Source organism: Alosa alosa, chromosome 5, assembly GCF_017589495.1.
Source record: "Alosa alosa isolate M-15738 ecotype Scorff River chromosome 5, AALO_Geno_1.1, whole genome shotgun sequence".
NCBI lineage: Eukaryota > Metazoa > Chordata > Actinopteri > Clupeiformes > Clupeidae > Alosa > Alosa alosa.
In genome coordinates this window covers 6,690,755-6,709,427 of record NC_063193.1, presented here as the reverse complement: position 1 = coordinate 6,709,427, position 18,673 = coordinate 6,690,755, and the positions used below count along the sequence as shown (strand labels likewise).

At 41.1% G+C, this 18,673-nt stretch overlaps 2 protein-coding genes across 2 annotated transcripts; both read left to right on the top strand.

Annotated features, from left to right (window-relative positions):
• Positions 1 to 205: 205 nt before the first annotated feature.
• LOC125294550 (toll-like receptor 6) lies at positions 206 to 5,757 on the top strand. Its single transcript, XM_048243394.1, is given in 4 exon segments — positions 206 to 232; positions 4,562 to 5,002; positions 5,004 to 5,473; positions 5,475 to 5,757. Coding segments are annotated over 4 exon segments (1,221 nt in total).
• A 2,838-nt stretch (positions 5,758 to 8,595) lies between these two features.
• On the top strand, positions 8,596 to 17,863 carry prlhr2a (prolactin releasing hormone receptor 2a). The gene is made up of 3 exons (XM_048244085.1): positions 8,596 to 8,663; positions 14,604 to 15,100; positions 17,224 to 17,863. Exons 2-3 carry the CDS (start codon positions 14,625 to 14,627, stop codon positions 17,861 to 17,863), a joined length of 1,116 nt encoding a protein of 371 aa, XP_048100042.1. The 5' UTR covers positions 8,596 to 8,663; positions 14,604 to 14,624.
• Positions 17,864 to 18,673: the final 810 nt, after the last annotated feature.

Here is an 18,673-nt window from a genome sequence, read left to right as displayed (position 1 = left end):
TAATCGTTCACATTTTACTATACGCTAATGACAACACAGCCCCTCAGATGGATTTGCAGAGGGGTCTCCAAAGTACAGGGAGACAGAACGCGAATGACTTAAGTATGAACTTTTTGAAAAGGGAAAAAAAGATGAAGACAATGAGTAAAGGGCGAGGCTAGAGTTGGAGGAATTGTGTCTTATTGCTGTAAAGGAGAACGCGAGAATGACTGCCGCTGACGTAGACTCACAAGTAAGAAGCATAAATCAAAAGTTTCAAGAGTGGGGGATGGAGTAGAAGATGGAGACAAATTCATTAATATGATTTATTTTCACGGAATGGATGTACAGGACTGAGCGGCGGTAATATTTTGTACCGCTTTGCGGTACATCTAGTTTATATTCCCTTTGCATATGTTTGGGTAGACTTCAAACGATTTTGAATTTGAGCTTACAGTTCTGTCATTATTCTGTGTCCTTTACATTTATTTAATAGGTATTATAGTTAGGCATATTAATAGCCCAGTGATACCTCGAAATTTAGGCTGTTGTCTGTTAGGCAATTTACTGTAGCCTGCTAACCCATGTGCACAAAACATCATTTCTGAAATGATTTCTTCATTTATAACATGAGAGCCTATGTCTCATGTCTGTAGGGTAGTGTCAAATAGTGAAGTGATAGCAGGTAGATCATGTAGACCACATGAGCCACACAGATGAGGGACGCTGCTTGTTCTGTCCCTCCCAAACTGCATTAAAATGGTGTGTTTAGCCTAAATGTAAAAAACCTTTCGGGGGAGAAACTCCCTGACACCATAATTTGGCAGAATTGTTTCACTTCCCTATCCCACAACCCCCACACTTTTAAAAGGATTGCTTTTTCATGTACCTGATGGGAATGAAACAGCAGTTGTAGAGAGAGATGTTGAAGGTGAGAAGTACTTGTTCGTCAGACAAACAATATATGACATACAGGTAGGAGAGGTATCAAGAAAGACAGCCTGTATTTCATAACAATCTATCCTTCAGGACTGATGCGTTGTGATTTCTGAGACTGAGAAGTCTTCTTTTTTGAAACCGTGTGATTGATAAGGTAGGCCTATTGTGAATCAAGTTATGTCTTCTGCATTATTAGGACAGTTATTAATGTAACATGATTATAAAACAACAACATTTGAAATAGAAATACATTGCTACAATTGTACTGTTGATTGTTAAAATGTCATAAATGCTCTATGATATGGGCAATTATTTGCAATACTAGGACTATTGCTGCTACTACTCAGTGCCGCCGCTACCACCATGCGCATCACGCACTGTGAGGGCACCAACATTTAGTCAATAAATATAAGTACCTATCGCAGCTTTACTTCAAGCTGCTTTTCATTCTTCCGAACGTTTACAATGTCAAAATACAGCAATAGCAAGTTACATGCAATGATGATATGGGTCCTCTCAATCTCCACTGAAGTAGATCTAACGTCATGCTACTCCATTTAATTGGGAACGCATCTTGAGCGGGCACGAGAGAAGAGAGAGGGGGAGAGAGAGAGAAAGTGGCAGGTTCCAGCTACCTTGGCATTTTTAATAATTGATATCTCCTTTTTTTGATATAAGAAAGTTTTTAAAGGAAATCATGAAGGCAACAAAGATAAGTCTAAAGGAGATTTCGGAGTTATCCGGTTCCCACTATTGACCATTTATAAACTGCGAGCATGCCGTACCAGGACACCGAGATATGTCCTCGGTATTTCTTTCTTCAAGTTCAGTTTAATTTATTAAGTAAAAATAGCCGACGAGACAATTATCATTGCCTAACGTGACACGTAGTTTCAGATAGGCCTATAGGCTACCTCTGACATGTCAAAACGAATGAGAAAGCTAATGTTTACAATGAAGATGCAATAGGGCCACCAATGAGATACTGTACTGGAAAATGTTATGCTGAAATTCAGTGGAGAAGCCCCTACTGTATGTAACCTGAACTGAACATTAAGTTATATTAATTTTATATAGGATGAATATTTAATGTTGTGATGTATATAATCTAAGCATGGCCCAAACATAACCTATTGTCAAATTATATTATTGGTTATTTAGACTTGTTTTAAAAACACAACACTTGAGACAGGAGAGATAAATCAGACAGAGGACAAAGAGTTAGGAGGAGGAGAAGAGAGGGACATAGATGTGACACTCACCGTGTCAGATAGGCTATTCAACATTTCTATTTGAAATGTATTTGAAAAATTCTGGCTACGGCCTTGACTGCGAGAGGGCACTATAACAGGCTGCACTCACTATGATTTCAATGATTTGTTCCCTTAAACTAAGCATTTACACGAAGCACATGATGATATGTCGATTGAAATGCATTCCACTCAGACAGGCTAGGTGGCTACCAGGCTCATAATTAACTTCTAATTGCAAACAGAAAATGTCTAGATCACATCATGTCATCATGACATGCTTCCATTTCCAAAGCAATGAAGGCTGTTTATACCAACTTAATATTATACATATCATTGTTAATATTGTGCTATAAATGTAGGTCCTAACGCTTTGCAGTGCTTTGTTCTATTTGCTCCATCCATCTAATCCAAATAAAAAATGTGTTTAATAATCCAATTTTCAAATTTTTTAACTGGTCAGAAAATAAATGATTGCTGCTATTTTCTAAATGTGTCATTAGTCACGCAAGATAAAGAAAACAGAAACTGTTTTTTTTTTTTAACTGTTTTTGTTGGGCTGAACCAATGCGGGGGGGACCTGATACATATTGGCTGATCACATTTTATCAGCAGATGTAGAGATGGAGGGCCATCAAACACAGTTCAGCTTGCATATCAAGGTGCCAAGCGATTGATAACGTCAGCTCGAGATCAGAACTTCAGATGCAGAGGGAGCACCACAAAGCAGTTCTGCTTAGGGCACCCAAATGGCCAGCAGCGGCACTGCTACTACAACTACTGCTACTATTGAATATTTAAACTGAACATTAGAGGCTGATCATTTGATTTGGTTGATAAATTGCCATCCAAGAATTAACAAAGTCAATCTGATATGGAAAATCCAGAATGAATTAACCACCATTCTATGAAACCTATTTTCATATTTTTTTCATTTAAATTATTTTATAAATACCATACATCTTTTTTTATTTTGCACCACGACAACCATGGCAGACCTACCCATCAGTGGAGCAAGGGGCAAGGGCACTCAACCTAGTAGACCTTCCCTGTTTAATGTTGACTTTTACTAAATTCTTATCCATACCCTTCATCTTTTATTCCAGGATGGATGCTTCCCTCTCGTCTTCTCTGCTGTTATCCTTCCTGCTTATTGCATCTGTGTGGATGAAGGAAGCAGCTGGCACATGCATCATGCCTGATAAAGATCGAATAGATCTCTCCGACCAAAATCTCACCAGCATGCCTTCAAACCTGCCAAGAAATGCCCAGTATATCTCTCCTTCAACACCATCTCCACACTGACGTCAACTGACCTGGCCAGTTTGTCAGCCTTATGCATCTTTAAAATGTCCAACTGTGGCCTGATCTCAATCTCGCCGGCAGCATTCCAAGGAAACCTTCACCTGCAGGAATTGGACCTCTCCTTCAACATGCTCTCCACGATCCCTGAAATACAAGGACTTCCCAAACTCAGAATTTTAGACCTTTCTGAAAACCTCTATAAATCTTTCACCTTGGGCCAGTCCTTTCAAAATATACAGTGTCTCTCTTCCCTTTCTCTGGGAGGCCCACAAGTGTCACATATGGACAAGTTCGACTTGAAACCTCTCACACGTTCCCCACTGCGGGAGCTAGCTCTTCAAGCTGGGAATGACCACCTCACACATTTCAACACAGACTTTCTGGGTTATCTTTCAGGGCTAAAATCATTAACACTTCAGATCAATTTCTGCAAAACACCAAAGCTATTTAAAGACGTTCTCTTAGACCTGCAGACGTCTAGTGTGGATACACTAATAATTGAGAAATTTCTCCCAGAGTCCCAGTGCGATGTCTCAGCTAATCTCACAGATGATCTCAGAAACCTGGGGAAGCTCCGTCACCTTACTCTGAAGGACACCTGGTTTACCAGCTCACTAGCCTCACAGGCTCTTGTCAACATCATCCAGTCTCCACTGCAGATTTTATCAGTTCTAAATTGTTCATAAGAAGAAGACACAGAGGGCCTTGAACTCCTCTCTGTCCCAGACTTAAGTAAAATTGGCAATCTGCGAGTTGCGACTCTAAACACTTTTCACCACTATTAACACAGACTGTTGCACACAGATGTGAATCTATCACTATTTCAGGGTGTAGTAAAAGCGGAATTCTCGGAAATTGGACTGAGTGTACCAGGTAATATTTTGCGTAATGTCATAGGTGATTTTACAACCTTACAGACTCTGGATGTCTCAAATAACAACCTGGCCTGCAATAATGTGTTTGTAAAATTAAACAGATTTCCTTTACATTTCCTCTCATGTTTGAAAGAGGTTATTATTAGAAATAACAAGTTACGGAGCCTTAACACAATAATTCAGTACATAAAACTCTTCTTAACACAACTGGAGACTGCGGATCTGAGTTTCAACCCCATCAAGCTGCCTGACCATACAAAGGTGATTTGGCCCTCGCACCTGAAAAACCTCTCACTGAGTGGGAACCTCCTTGGGAATCACCTGTTTGATCATCTCTCTCCACACTTTGTCAGCCTCAACCTGACCCACACCGATATCACAAGTGTGAACACAGATGCTCTCCAGCCCATGAAGGACCTCAAGCAGCTCCACATGGGCTCCAACGCAATTCGAGAACTTCCCCCTGACCTCATGTTACCGGCCCTAGAGGAGCTGCATGTGGACCGCAACAGTATCAGCATATTTAAGCTTGAGACTTTCAGAGGACTGCCGAAGCTGAAAAAACTTAATGGTGCAAACAATCCATTTGTTTGTGACTGTAACCTCTACCGGTTCGTGCGTGACTTTAATAAAACATTGCTGGTAGATTGGCCAGCTGCAGTATAATTGCTACTCCTCCACATACCTTAGCGGAACACTGCTCAAGGATTTTCCTCCCTGTCAAGTGGCTTGTGACCCACCGTTCATGTTTGCCATTTGTTTTACTGTAGTCTTGATGGTATTGATTTCTTGTGGAATTGTGTTTCATTTCATGGATGGAGCCTGGTACGTAAAGATGCTATGGATCTGGCTAAGAGTTAAACAGAGGAGTCGGAATAAAGACAGGCGGCTGGAAAGTTCCACTTTCAATTATCTCGCATTCATATCCTTCAGTGTAAATGATGCACAGTGGGTTCAGTCCGAATTGGCGCCCCATCTGGAGGCTTCAAATTTCCAACTGTGCCTCCATGAGCGAGATTTTGTCCCGGGCGAATGGGTCATTGACAACATCATCAACTGTGTGGAGAGCAGCTACAAGACAGTGTTTGTACTGTCACAGAGCTTCGTCCACAGCGAATGGTGCAAACGAGCTGTTCTTTGCACAGCACCGGGCCATCGATGTTCAAAGGGACTCCCTAGTGTTAATTCTGCTGGAGCCCATCCCGCCAGACTCTCTTTCCACAAATTTCCTGCGCTGGCGATCCTTGCTCAGGCAACAGACTTACTTGCCGTGGCCCCAAGAGGAGCCTAAATGGCAGCTGTTCTGGGCCAGTTTGACAGCCATGTTGAGGACTGGAGATAAGAGTGTGGCAGGAGACATAGCAGATCTGTGCCATAATGAAAGTATGCAGATCATGATCAGTTATTGAAAGACTGAAATATTAGATATAAATGCATGCATGTGTATAATATGATTTATTTTGTGCCTTGCCAATATGCATAATGTTTTGAAATCCAGTCATAAAGAGGAATTTTGATGATTTTTCACATAGAAAATGCAGGCAGCTACAGCAATACACTCTGGGGGCATGTTCGTGAGAACCCATTTTGAAATGTTTAGAGTTTAGCGCTAGCCTGACGAGCCAGACCCACATTAAAATGTAGGGTCTGGGCACTCACTGTTGGCAGTGCTCAGTCGGAGGGGTGGGATAATCGGTTGTCTTTCAAATTCCCTCTGCACGCAATAGGACAGCGCCATGAGTCCCATGCGTTTTCCCACCAGCGGAGCTAACTTTTGCCAACTTAAAAAAAGCTTAACTCGTGTCACGCTGTTCGCCAACAGCAACATCCATCTTCTTTGCTTTCAAGTAGCATGGAATTCAAGCCAAACCGTTGCAACTCTGCCATCAATCATTATGTTAAGCCCGCCTAACGTCACTATACACGATGTGATTAGCCCTATCAAAGTTTCATTTTTCCAGCTTGCAAGCCGGGTGCGTCTAGATTTCTAAACTAGTTTAGTGCTGTCTGCCTGGAAATCACCAGAATTCCCCTATAAGACTAAACTGTTCTCAGATGCTTTCTGCTAACTAATCGGATGCATCTGTCTTTCAATGTCTTTTAATTACTCTACTTTATGTATTTGAATTATTCCATTTCATAAAATGTAATTTTTTTACTATTTTTAAACATTTATGTTATACATTTATTTACTATTAGTCTTTGCTTTTTGTTTATGTAAAGCACATTGAAATACCCCTGTGTATGTATGAAATGTGCAACATTCATAAATTTGCCTTGCTTTGCTTTGCCTTGCCTTGCCTTACAAAGACTCACAGCATCACAAATAAATAAAAATACCCACTGATGGTGCAGATCTGATGTTATAAGGGAGGCTGTTCCAAAGCTTGAGTGCTCACCCCTGGTTGACTGTTTACTTTCTGGAACTAGAAGTCACAGGTGATGTGCAAATATGGTTATGTACAGTGTAATAATGATGTAATCTTATATGACAATGTTGTAATAGATTAAAAACTATAAATATTTCTCTTTTTCTCTCTGTGAGTGTGTGTGTGTGTGTGCGCGTGCGTGTGTGTGTGTGTGTGAATGTGTGTGTGTGTGTCTGTGTGTGCCTGTGTCTGTGTGAGTGTATCAGATGTGTTACATCCACATGAGACTATACACGTTTGTTCTTCCACACTGTCCACCTTGAGTTAAAGACATATTGATTACACGTCGTGATTTGGAAACAGATCATGTCACACCCCATGTTATGCACGCACCTGTCACTAAAATTACGATACACATCCTTAAATATGCATATGGGTCTCTTAAATCCCCCTTTAGATAGTGACATGCAATCAATAGTCACTCTCACCTACACACGGAATAAAGGACTCCTTACTGTGTGAGACTGGTTTGTTGAGGGATAAAACCCTTACATCCCAGGGTATGTTGAGGGATAAAACCCTTACATCCCAGGGTTTGTTCACCTGCTTTCTAGCCTCACTGCGATCACAGCACAGATCCCAGAAGAGGCTTGTGTTCCATGACAAAGCAGCTATGGGAGCAATTTCTGAGGAACCCTAAATGCTGGGTGAAGTTTCTTTGCCCATACAAGAATCTTCTATGTGATCTATCGAAGGTGTGAGTGAGTGTGTGGTGGATAGGTAATGCAAATATACACTTGTGTTACTTGGATGACTCAGGTGTGGACGAGAGATTAATTATCCTTCAGATTGTGTTTGCAAGTGTGTTTCTCTTTATGAACAATTATCAAGGATAATTATCAAAATGTTTGCCTGATGATTGTTAGGATAATTATCAAGATATTTGTTTGAAGTTGAAAATGCATGTTATTTTAGAAAAATTCAGTTCAGTTATTGAAGCCGAAGTTCCATATCAGTTTGTTAATGCCCAAGCATTGACAGCAATCCAGGTTGCACTAGGTTTTAGTCCTACTGTAGGTTTTGCTTCTGATGGCCTGCAGAGCTGTTTACATATCACATTAAAAACCCACCTTGATCTTCAGAATGTCCAATTACTTTCATCAGATCTGTATGCCTGTACCCCGTATATCCATCAAAGCAGGCATTAAATATAAATGAAAAGGATTGTATCATTGGCGATATAAAAACGTACACAGAGACATTAAGGCATGACGGTTGGATGTAGTTCACCTAAAAAGACATCTCAGAAAGGGTCTCAGAAATATTCCTGATAGAAAGCACACGCTGGAATGCCATTTCATAACAATTGTCCTTTTTGCCAATGATTGTCAAGAATGTGTAGAGTTGGTTTTGGCCATTTAGTTGTTTGACAGAAAAAAAACATTTAAGTGCTACTCTGTGTGAAGAAGCTATTTTTGTGGTCAAGGTGCCTGTGTCATTCTAATTGGACAATTACAGTTATTCAGTGCAATGGTTGCATTTATATCTTTCTTCAGACTATGATTATCATGTAAGGCATGATTAAACACTACCAAGAAATCGCACCCTAGAATGTGTTTGGAGGCGAAATTGTATTGTTGATGAAGGAAACGAGCATGGACACAGCGCACGCAGCCGCTGAATGATTGTTTCAGAGGATCCGACACGCCACGCTGTAAGTGGATGTGGGAAGCCAACCAAGAGGAGAGACTAACACATTTGAAAAAGAAAATCGTGTTACTCCACCCCCTCCTCTCACATCCCTGTCCGTCTACGAAGAGACTAAACTTTAGCGCGGTCTATCCTGTCAGGTCACACCGTCAGTGTCTCGTGTCTCAACTAGACTGGAGGTGTCAGGAGTAACGTGGATAATATCACAGTTAAGACACGAACGTCCTCTCCTCAAGGTGCGTTTACATTCATTTGTGTTTCAATTCGAAATGTTCCTCTATTTCAATAGTATAAATTTGATCTATTTGCACGATGTAATGAGAATGTAAGTTAACTATTTTATGTAGCCTATCGACAGTTTATGGTAGGCTAATAGACTGGTTGAATGATGAAATAGGTTAGTAACCCAGAAATCAATTATCAGATTTCTGATTGAGACAAATAGAATCCAGAATACAGTCCAATGTCCTCTGTAGAATAAGAATGCAATTATATTAGATTACGTTGGATCATGTTATCTTCATAGTCAATGATTTAATGCATGGTTGTGTTGTTGTAAAATCCACATACATTCAAACAAAATGGCTTGCTGCCAGTGGGTTTATGCTTTTCAACAGTGTTTGTCTTTTCATTATTTCATATTGCCTCAATAGTGTGCTTATTTTGTACAAAATGTAGATAAACAAACAGACAAACACAGGGTTATTACATGGTTCTAAAAAAGATGGGCTCAATATAGCCCCTTGTCACAGCAACAAGTGCATCTTCTATGATTATTAACCCTGCAAATTACCTCCCATGACCACACATTGTTCCCTGATTAAAGGAGTGAGTGAACATGTGCTCTGACTGACCAACCACTCATTTGTCTCAAAAGACCATTTTGATGTTAGTGACACTGATTTCAAAAGACAGTTGCTGAGTCTTAGGGTATGTAAAATAGCCATCCACTGATAAAATCACTTGATCATTTCTCTCTCCCCTATCCTAGACATCACTTGATGTGCATCACCTGTGGTGTACATTGTGGTCAGATCGAGGATTCTCCAAGCATTTACTTGACAGGTGTGGAGATTGTGTGCGTGAGTGCGTGTGTGTGTATGTGTACATGTGAGTCAGCAAGCAGAGACATCATATAACAGCCATCAAACTGCATAGCACCCTTGTATGAGCAGCAGACTATTGAAATGTCAGTCCTCTGTCGAGCCCTCTCGGGTAGGGGATATTAATTTTCCAAGAGGTGCTTTTTGCATATCAGCATTTCTTCGAGAAAGAAAAGGGTCTTTGTAGGTTGAATTGTAAGCTGAAACTTTTTTTTTTTATTTAAAAAAATATGTTTTCATTTTTTTTTTAGCCATTGTATTTGTTGAGCTGCTTGGAGGCAAACACATTTTCAATGCACTTGTTCTAAAGAATCAGGAATACTGCTGACGGGTCTATTCACACCAATGTCTATAAATTCACTGATTCACACCATATGTGTGTCTCGTTATTTGATATAGTTGAAAACTATGCATTTTGCAACTTGTGCATTGAGCATAATATGAACTGTCCTGCTGAGCAAAGGACACCAAGACCATAGATGAGACATGATCAGTTTCATCAGTTTCATTTTCAAAATATATTTCTTCTATATTTAATGCATTTGCTTGTTTTGATATCCCCTATATGTTGTGTATGGCGACTGAGCCGGAGAAGAACTGGTGACTTTATGAGTTCTGTGTGATGGTGCTCTGCTGAATGAGCCCAGACTGATGCAGTGAGTGTGTGTTGCCCGTGCACCGACTGGAGCTTTATGTGTCCTGAAATCCTCACAGGGCTCAGTCAAGAGCAATGCCTAATCATATCACAGCATGGTCCCGCCTGACAGCAACGCAGGTCTCATTTTTTAGAGCCTTGAGACAAATACCAAATACCAACATTGAGATGGGAGGGTGATGGGGGAAAAACAAGGCGTCTGGGCCGCGAGGAGAGGAGCGGAGAAACACATCTCTGGGGGATTCAGTGAAATGGGATTGTCAAACAGATACATCAGCCACCTGCATCCCACTACCCAACCCCTCTCCCCTCCCAGCCCTCATAGCACTGGAGAAAGTCTAATGTGTCATTTTCTACTCTCTTTAGACCTGTAGGAGTAGAGTGCCATGACCCATCTTCCCCTTACAGTATGCAATTAAATTAAATGGACAGGGAAATTGCTGGTTAGGATGTGCATTAATACATTTATCAGGGAATTGGTCAAATGGAGACCACACAGGCTGCTGGGTCCTAAAACATAAACAGTAGATTTCATACTAAGCCTCTGCCTATATAGCTCATAGCTCATCATTCATTTTTGTTTCACCTGACTCTCTACTTCCAATGTCTGTCCATTAATACCGGGGTTTCACAAATGGAAATGTAAGTTCTCTTTTATCCGTGTAATAAGTGCTGCTCATTGTCTGCCATTTTCTGAGGAACATTTTTTAAAACCTGTTATTAAGCTCTACTTAGTCCCCTTTTGAAAGGGAGGCGTGACCAAGGGCTGCCTCATGGTAACCTTCGTCGTAAACCTTTTTTTAAAAAAAAATGTCTGTCCGTGCCCACGTGTAGCAGCGCTGCACAGTAAATTATTTGTAAAAACCCAATGTGCAGTTGGAGGCTCTGAAGAAAGCCATTAGGCTGGTCTATTAGTCCACTTTCCTGTTAGAGATGAGAAGTCCGTCTGCATGGCGCACTACAGTCCACCTCCCCACACAAACAAGGGGAATGAGCGCTATTCTCTGCCCACAGAGGCACTAATCTCACAAATCATGTAATGCACATGTGCCTCACAGCGTCTGCACTTTTGTTTTACACAAATACCGTAGACTGTAGTATGCGGTTGTAACAAGTAAATTGGCAGAGGGCACAAAACAGAGATGCAGAAACCCAAATTTATTTGTAGTTGGCAGTTTGTTGAGATATTGCCGAAGGCCAAACAAATTTGAAGATGTGTGCTTTGTCATTATTCACAAGATAACCACAGACGGATCATATTTTTTTGAAACAAAAAGACTGTTGACAACATGAATGAATAGCAGAAAGTGCTAGGAGCTTAAACCAAGACATCCTAATCAATAACCAACCCATTTTCTAGCCTTAAAACGCATTAGCTGAGCGGTGCTTTGCTGCACAATGACATGAATAGAGATGCGAACAATAATTGAATGAATGTCTGCCACTGATTCATGTGAAAATGACACAGAGCAAACCACTAGTATGAAGCTTTTACATATGCTTTTTCTCTCAAAGACAGTCCACTGGTCCTATTCACTCGGTCTAAATGGTGACATTGTTCAGAAACAGTGCAGTGGTTGTTGTTCACCATAGATTGCCAAACTACTACAATGAGGTTTGAATGGAGATGTGCTGCTGCTATATAAAATGACTCACAATGTCTGAGGGAACAGGCACAGCTGGTTGTGGTGTTGAACATTCACAGTGGACAGGGGACACTTCAGTCTGATGTTAGACCCCCCCACACACACACCACACACACAACACACAACCTACATCAAATTCAGATATTTCCAGATTCCATTTTCAGGTGGTGATGCATCTCATGGAAAGACATGATGTGTTGCCCCATCTCCTCACACGGTGTACAACACACACACACACACACACACACACACACACACACACACACACACACACACACACACACACACGTGGGTAATGGTGCCCTTTGAGGTTCATTCAGGGAAATCTAGTCATAATGTGTTTTTGAAAGTGTAATTTTGTACTGTTCCCAGCCAAGCTTTACGCCTCTTTGGACCCAAGATGCTGGAGTTTACACCCTCCTCTCACAAAGGCTGCTTTCTTTAGGCCTTTTCACACAGAGATCACGCAAAATTTGCGGGAAGAGAAGACGTTTTCTTTGCCGCATCGTGTGTCTGGAAAACGAGATAAAAATTTGCCGGCCTGCTGATCTGTTCACATGATCCGGCATTTTGGAGTCAGGACCAGCTAGCGTATTAAAACGTGACGTGCAACAGTGGGAGTGTAGAGTGACAGTCGTGTGATTTTCAAAACCATGGCGGGAGAACCGACTGCACTTTGGTTAGCTTCTGTGCACATTTTTAGTAGCCTACCCTATAAATGCAAGTGAAGTTGTTTTGCATTATTGTGCATGTGTCGATGCTTAGAATGTCGATTCTTGCAATTGCGTCTTTGGACAATAAAAAGTAATTTCGAAGGGAAATTGAAGAGAAGCAGGGAGCAGTTCAGATGAAAGACTCAATGATCTTAAACGCAGTAGACAAAGACGTTTGGCTCTTGGTCAATTTGCGTTGGGATCTAAAACAGTGGCACATAGAAATATTCAAATGGGTGGGCACAGAAGAAAAAAACGGGTGGGCAAAGCGAATTTGACTGAACATAAGAGAGGCCTAGATTAGATACACTGTATATGAATCATAGGCATGTTATATTTATGACATAAAAGTGGAATTTACTGAACGCATTTGATCACAGCTGACAAATTACACAGAAACATTTTCAACCGGAGCAAAACAATGAATGTAGCTTTAGCACGTCACATTTTCTGCCTTAACGTTTTCACACTGGTGCCGGAACTTATTGATTCGGCAAAATGTCTAGGGTGCTTGGTAGTAAATTTGCCGAGACACTTCGTCCTGCCGTTCCGCCTCGGCCTATGTGAAAAGGACAGGTGTTCAGGCAACCAGTTCATCTTCACTCATCAGGTTTTCATTTTCACATACATTTTCTTCCCTTACTGTTTGTTGAGGCCAGAAACACTGTTGTTTTGAACTATTTTTTTAACTATGTTTTGAGGATAATCAAGACAGTCTTGAAATGATGGAACATCAATCAGAGAGAGGATTAGTTTGGATGTTGATTAATTGAATTTATTTGGTAACACTTTACGGTAAGGGTACATGAATGAATTCATGATTTCTGTATTGCTTCATTCCTTAATATCTCATGAATCATCAGGAATTTACATGAGTTAACAGCACATGACCTAAAGTGTTAGGAACGGTGGGCAAATCATTATGAATTATGATTTATTAAGCATGATCATGATTATTTATTTTTCTGCCACTGTCTCTAAACAAATGTTACTATTCACCACCTTAGTTGAGGGTCCACAGACATGATGAACTGTGAAAATACAGCCCTTGCGGTCAATACCCACACACAGGATGAGCGGCTAGGACTCACTGAGGTGAAGTGATGATGGGGTGAAGACACAGCAAGCAAACATGGATTTTGGTGGAGAGTGCAGATTTATTTACAGTGCGAAAACAGTGCAAACAAATAGCAAACAAAAAGACTTGACAACAAAACAAAACAAAATTAACCAACCGGTTTCTTAAGCACTAGCATTTTCCACAGTATAAACATTCCATATACAACCTCTCATCTAGTTGACACTCTTCAGTCTCTCTCTTGTGTGTGAAATGAGCCTGTCTAAGTAGGCCAGCCAACTATCCAATCAAGACTCGGGCTAAACCAACTTAGAGGGGGGATTGATGGTCTGTACCAATATCCCTGTTAAAATCTTCCCTATATGAGGACACATATATACACAAGACATAAACACATACCCAACAACAAAATGACACCCTTCAAACACAGAAGTAAAGGGTGAGTGCATGTGAGTAGTTGCACAAGGCAGTCTTCTAACAGTTTAAAAAAATACATATTTAGGGGAAAGGAGAGGTCTCCTTTTCACATGAACTCATGAGCAATTAACCTTAAATTCATGTAATCATGATGATCATGATGAAATCATAAATCATAATGATGTACCCATCGTACCTAATGTTTAGTTGATGTGTTGTTCATGTATGAGGTCATGAATGAGAGACTATGAACTCATGTCATTTCCTGATGATTCATAAGATATAAAGTAATGTATAAATCATGAATTAATTCATGCATGAATTCATGATAATTCATGTACCCTTACACGCCACTCATGGTTAAGTGCCTTGCTCAAGGACACAAAGGTGGAAGCTGGGAATTGAATCCACAACTTTACAGGCTACTGCATGCTAGCACAGCTTATTAACCACAATGCTACCACCACCCATTGATTCCTTATGATTCCTCTGTCTTCATGATTCTTCTGTCAGTGAAATGAACATTTGCCCTATTCACAGTATGGCACTCTCACCCCTCTTTAGACAGCCTGCCCTCCAGCTGCTATGAATGACAGCGGAAGCGGGTGGCCCATCAACCTGCTGCCATCCTGTGGGCCAGCTGGTTCGTGTGTGGGCATGGACAACACCAGCACGGGACACGTGTTCGAGGTGGCCGTGCAGCAGAACGTCTCGTCCAAACACAGCCCCCAGTTTGTCGGGGTGGAGCTGCTGCAGTCCTTCAAGAGCCTCATCATCCCCTGCTACGCCCTGGTGGTGCTGGTCGGGGTGTTCGGCAACTACCTGCTGCTCTACGTCATCTGCCACACCCGTAAGATGCACAACGTGACCAACTTCTTCATCGGGAACTTGGCTTTCTCCGACATGCTCATGTGTGGCACCTGTGTCCCCTTCAACCTGGCGTATGCATTCAACCCCCGTGGATGGGTGTTTGGACGGTTCATGTGCTACCTGGTGTTCCTCATCCAGCCAGTCACTGTCTATGTGTCTGTGTTCACTCTTACCGCTATTGGCATTGACAGGTAATTTTGGAGTGTGCGTGTGGACGCCTGTGTTTCAGTGTGTGGGAGTGTCCAGAGGAACATGCTGCATACAACAGCTGTCTTTGTCTCACAGAAATAAATGAGCTCTTATTAAGAGATTACGGAATTCTTACTTGTTTCTCCTAATTCCACTTTAGGAGAAATAAGGAGCATAAACATAATATTATAAATATAATATTTAGCAAAGGCGTGTTGAACTTGGATTGGACAAGAGGAGGGCTTCTTCATAGGAGGTGAAATTAAGAAATATGAGACAATGGTCAAAATCTTATATTGATGTTAAATTGAGTTTTGTTGTGTCAAGGGGATATAGGCTGGACAAAAAGGTTATTTTGATTTTTCCTTTCCTCTTGGTGTATGATTTCATCTAGAAGCTTAAGGTGTTGAGGCAGAAATCCAGGTATTATGTGATGGCTTTGTTTTTTAATAAAAACATTTTCGGTAACACTTTACTTGATGGGTGAGTCCATAACACATGAATGTTGAGTCATGTCTCATGAAACAGTCATGAATGCTTTATGTGCAGTTTATGACAGCTGCTATGAATGTGTTATGAACTCACCCATCAAGTAAAGTGTTACCACATTTTCAATCACATTTTAATATTTTTTTCAATCACATTGAAATGTGGTTGAAATGGAAGTGATTATCAATATAATTACACAATTAATATCCTGGATGTAATTATTAGATTCTTATTATTATCATTCTAATTCTGTGCATCTAATTAAACTTTGACCATTTACCACACTTTTTTGCATGTCTTTTAAAGGAAACTTGAGCTCTGTCCCTCTCATTTTTGTGAACTTTATATAATACAAAAAAAAAACTTATTTGTCTCATTTGAGTTTCCATTGGTCACAATGACATCCTAATATGGCTCAAGCTCACTTCCACCTAGGAGTATTGATATAAGGCACCTTCCATACTCATCCATCCACCAATCCCATCATCCACCTACATCAATCCATTCTCCTATCCACTCAGCTATCTATCTATCAACATCCATCCATCTATCAACAGTCCACATCATTTATATATCTCCATCTCTCCATCTATCCATCTCCCCATCTAACTATATCCATTCATTCAATCATTTATCTATATCCATTTACTCAGCCATCCATCCATATCCATAACATTTTGTTATGTTTCAGACTCATCTTAAAATGGATTCAATTATTTTTTTTCTCATTAATCTATTCTACACACAATACTCCAACACTCAAAAAACAGGTTTTTGGAGTGTTTTGTAAATTTATAAAAAATAAAAGAAATATTCCATTTACATAAGTATTCAGACCCTATATGGCACTTGCAATTGAGCTCTGGTGCCTTTTTCTCACAATGAAAACAATTAAACTTTGAAGGGAAATAAAGATTAAGACTAAGATTAATCACCAAAATGTCATTTTTTGAAAATGTCATCTTTTTACTGGACTTTACCAAAGGTGCCAATAAATGTGGAGGGCACTGCAATCCATCCATGAATCTATCTATCACTCATCCATCCATTTCTCTATCTATTTATCCACACCAATCCATCTTTCTACTGTATCTGTCCACATCCATTTTCTACCAACATCATCCATATATCCCCATCCACCCATATAGCTACACCTGTGTATCCATGTCTCTATCTGTAATCCATCCATCGGTATATCCATTCATCCATACTCACTTAAGGCGTCCTTTGTCTGTGTGTCTTTGTCTTCACGAGACTTCTCAAGTAGAAGTAGTGATTAGAGGGAGCTTCCCTAATCTACTTGTTTTTCTTTCTATCTCTTGATACATCCAACGTTTAGCATGCAATGGTATTTCCTTCAGGAAATGCATCTCTAGTTATTCTCTTTTGAACTGACAGGAAAATGATTCATCAAAGGTTTCAGCTGGTGTGAAAAGCAAGCAGATGGTTGGCAAAATCCCACAGGAAGTCTAATAGATGTTATATCTAAGCTTTGTTAGCAGACAAGGTCATTTTCAACCACACTCTCTAAAGCAGCCAGCTGTGCAACTCTAAATGACTATATCACTCTCTGACTGTTGTGCTGACGACTGTTGTCCTTGTCCTTGTTTGACGGTTTTTTATATTATCTCACTAGATACTACGCCACTGTCCACCCCCTCAAGAAGCGCCTGTCTGTGGTGTCCTGCACCTACTTGCTGTTGGGGATCTGGCTGCTCTCCTGTGGCCTGGTGGCCCCGGCAGTTGCCCACACCTACCACGTGGAGTTCAAGGACGAGGGCTTCACCATCTGCGAGGAGTTCTGGATTGGCCAGCAGCGCCAGCGTCTGGCCTACGCCTACAGCATGCTCTTCGTCACCTACGTGCTGCCGCTGTCAGCGCTCTGCGCGTCCTACCTGTGCATCTCGGTGCGGCTGCGCAACTGTGTGGCGCCGGGCCACCGCACACAAGGCCAGGCGGCGCAGCAGCGCGCGCGCAAGCGCAAGACCTTCAGGCTGGTGGCGCTGGTGGTGGCGGCGTTCGCCATCTGCTGGCTGCCCATCAGCGTCTTCAACGTGCTGCGCGATATCAACATCGGCCTGATCGACAAGCGCTACTTCCTGCTCATCCAGCTCCTGTGCCACCTGTGCGCCATGAGCTCTTCCTGCTGCAACCCCTTCCTGTACGCCTGGCTGCACGACCGCTTCCGCGGCGAGCTGCGCAAGATGTTCACGTGCCACCGGCGCATCGGCATCCCCTCGGCCAACCACTGTGCCACCGGAAGTGTGGTCCTTTGATGAGAGCACGGTGACAAGGAGAGCGTGGCTGTGAGGTTGTGATATTGCTATTATGAATGTGCTACCACTGACACTGTAGCAATGATGCTAAGTCCCAGCACATAGACAGACAGTAGACATTCAGTCTTTAATCTTTATTTAATGGTATTATTCTTTGGGAGGATGATTCAAAATGAACTGAAGTTGGCTGACCTGGGAAATATCCAAGCAAGACCTTTGATAAAAAAGCAGTGTTAAATACTCTGTATTGAGTTTGCATTGTAAAGATACTTGTGCATTAGAAGGTTGTAAACACCTTTGTGTGCGAGACATAGTCAGAAACCAGAAAATACAACGTGGTCGGTAATTGACAGTGAAAACCTTCAAATCCACCCAACTTGTTTGGTGTTGAAATGGAAACTGTTAGCTGGGAGCTACCTTGAGGCAGAGGTATCAGTAACAATTTTGTTAACACTTTATTTGACAGTATCGACATAAGAGTGACATGACACTGTCATGAACATATGAAAATGTCATGAACATATGACACTGTCATGACACATGAACCCTAACCCTAATCCTAACCTCTAACCCTAACCCTAATGAATGTCACTTAACAGAAGTGTTATGTCATAAACGTTTATGACTTGTTTATGACACATTCATGACAGTCTCATGTCACTCTTATGTCGATACTGTCAAGTAAAATGTAAAAAAATTGTCTTACAGTTGTATTGAATACACATCTTGGCAGATTATTGCTGTCTTATTTATTGGAACCCCTAATTGAAGCAACTTCTTTTTGTATATTTCAACATGAATGCAATCTGA

Bases quoted from the DNA above. Each gene is read 5' to 3' on its own strand.
- prlhr2a (XM_048244085.1), top strand. From the start codon at position 14,625: ATGAATGACAGCGGAAGCGGGTGGCCCATCAACCTGCTGCCATCCTGT. The intron at 15,101-17,223 runs GTAATTTTGGAG...TTATCTCACTAG, and splicing joins ACCGCTATTGGCATTGACAG to ATACTACGCCACTGTCCACC.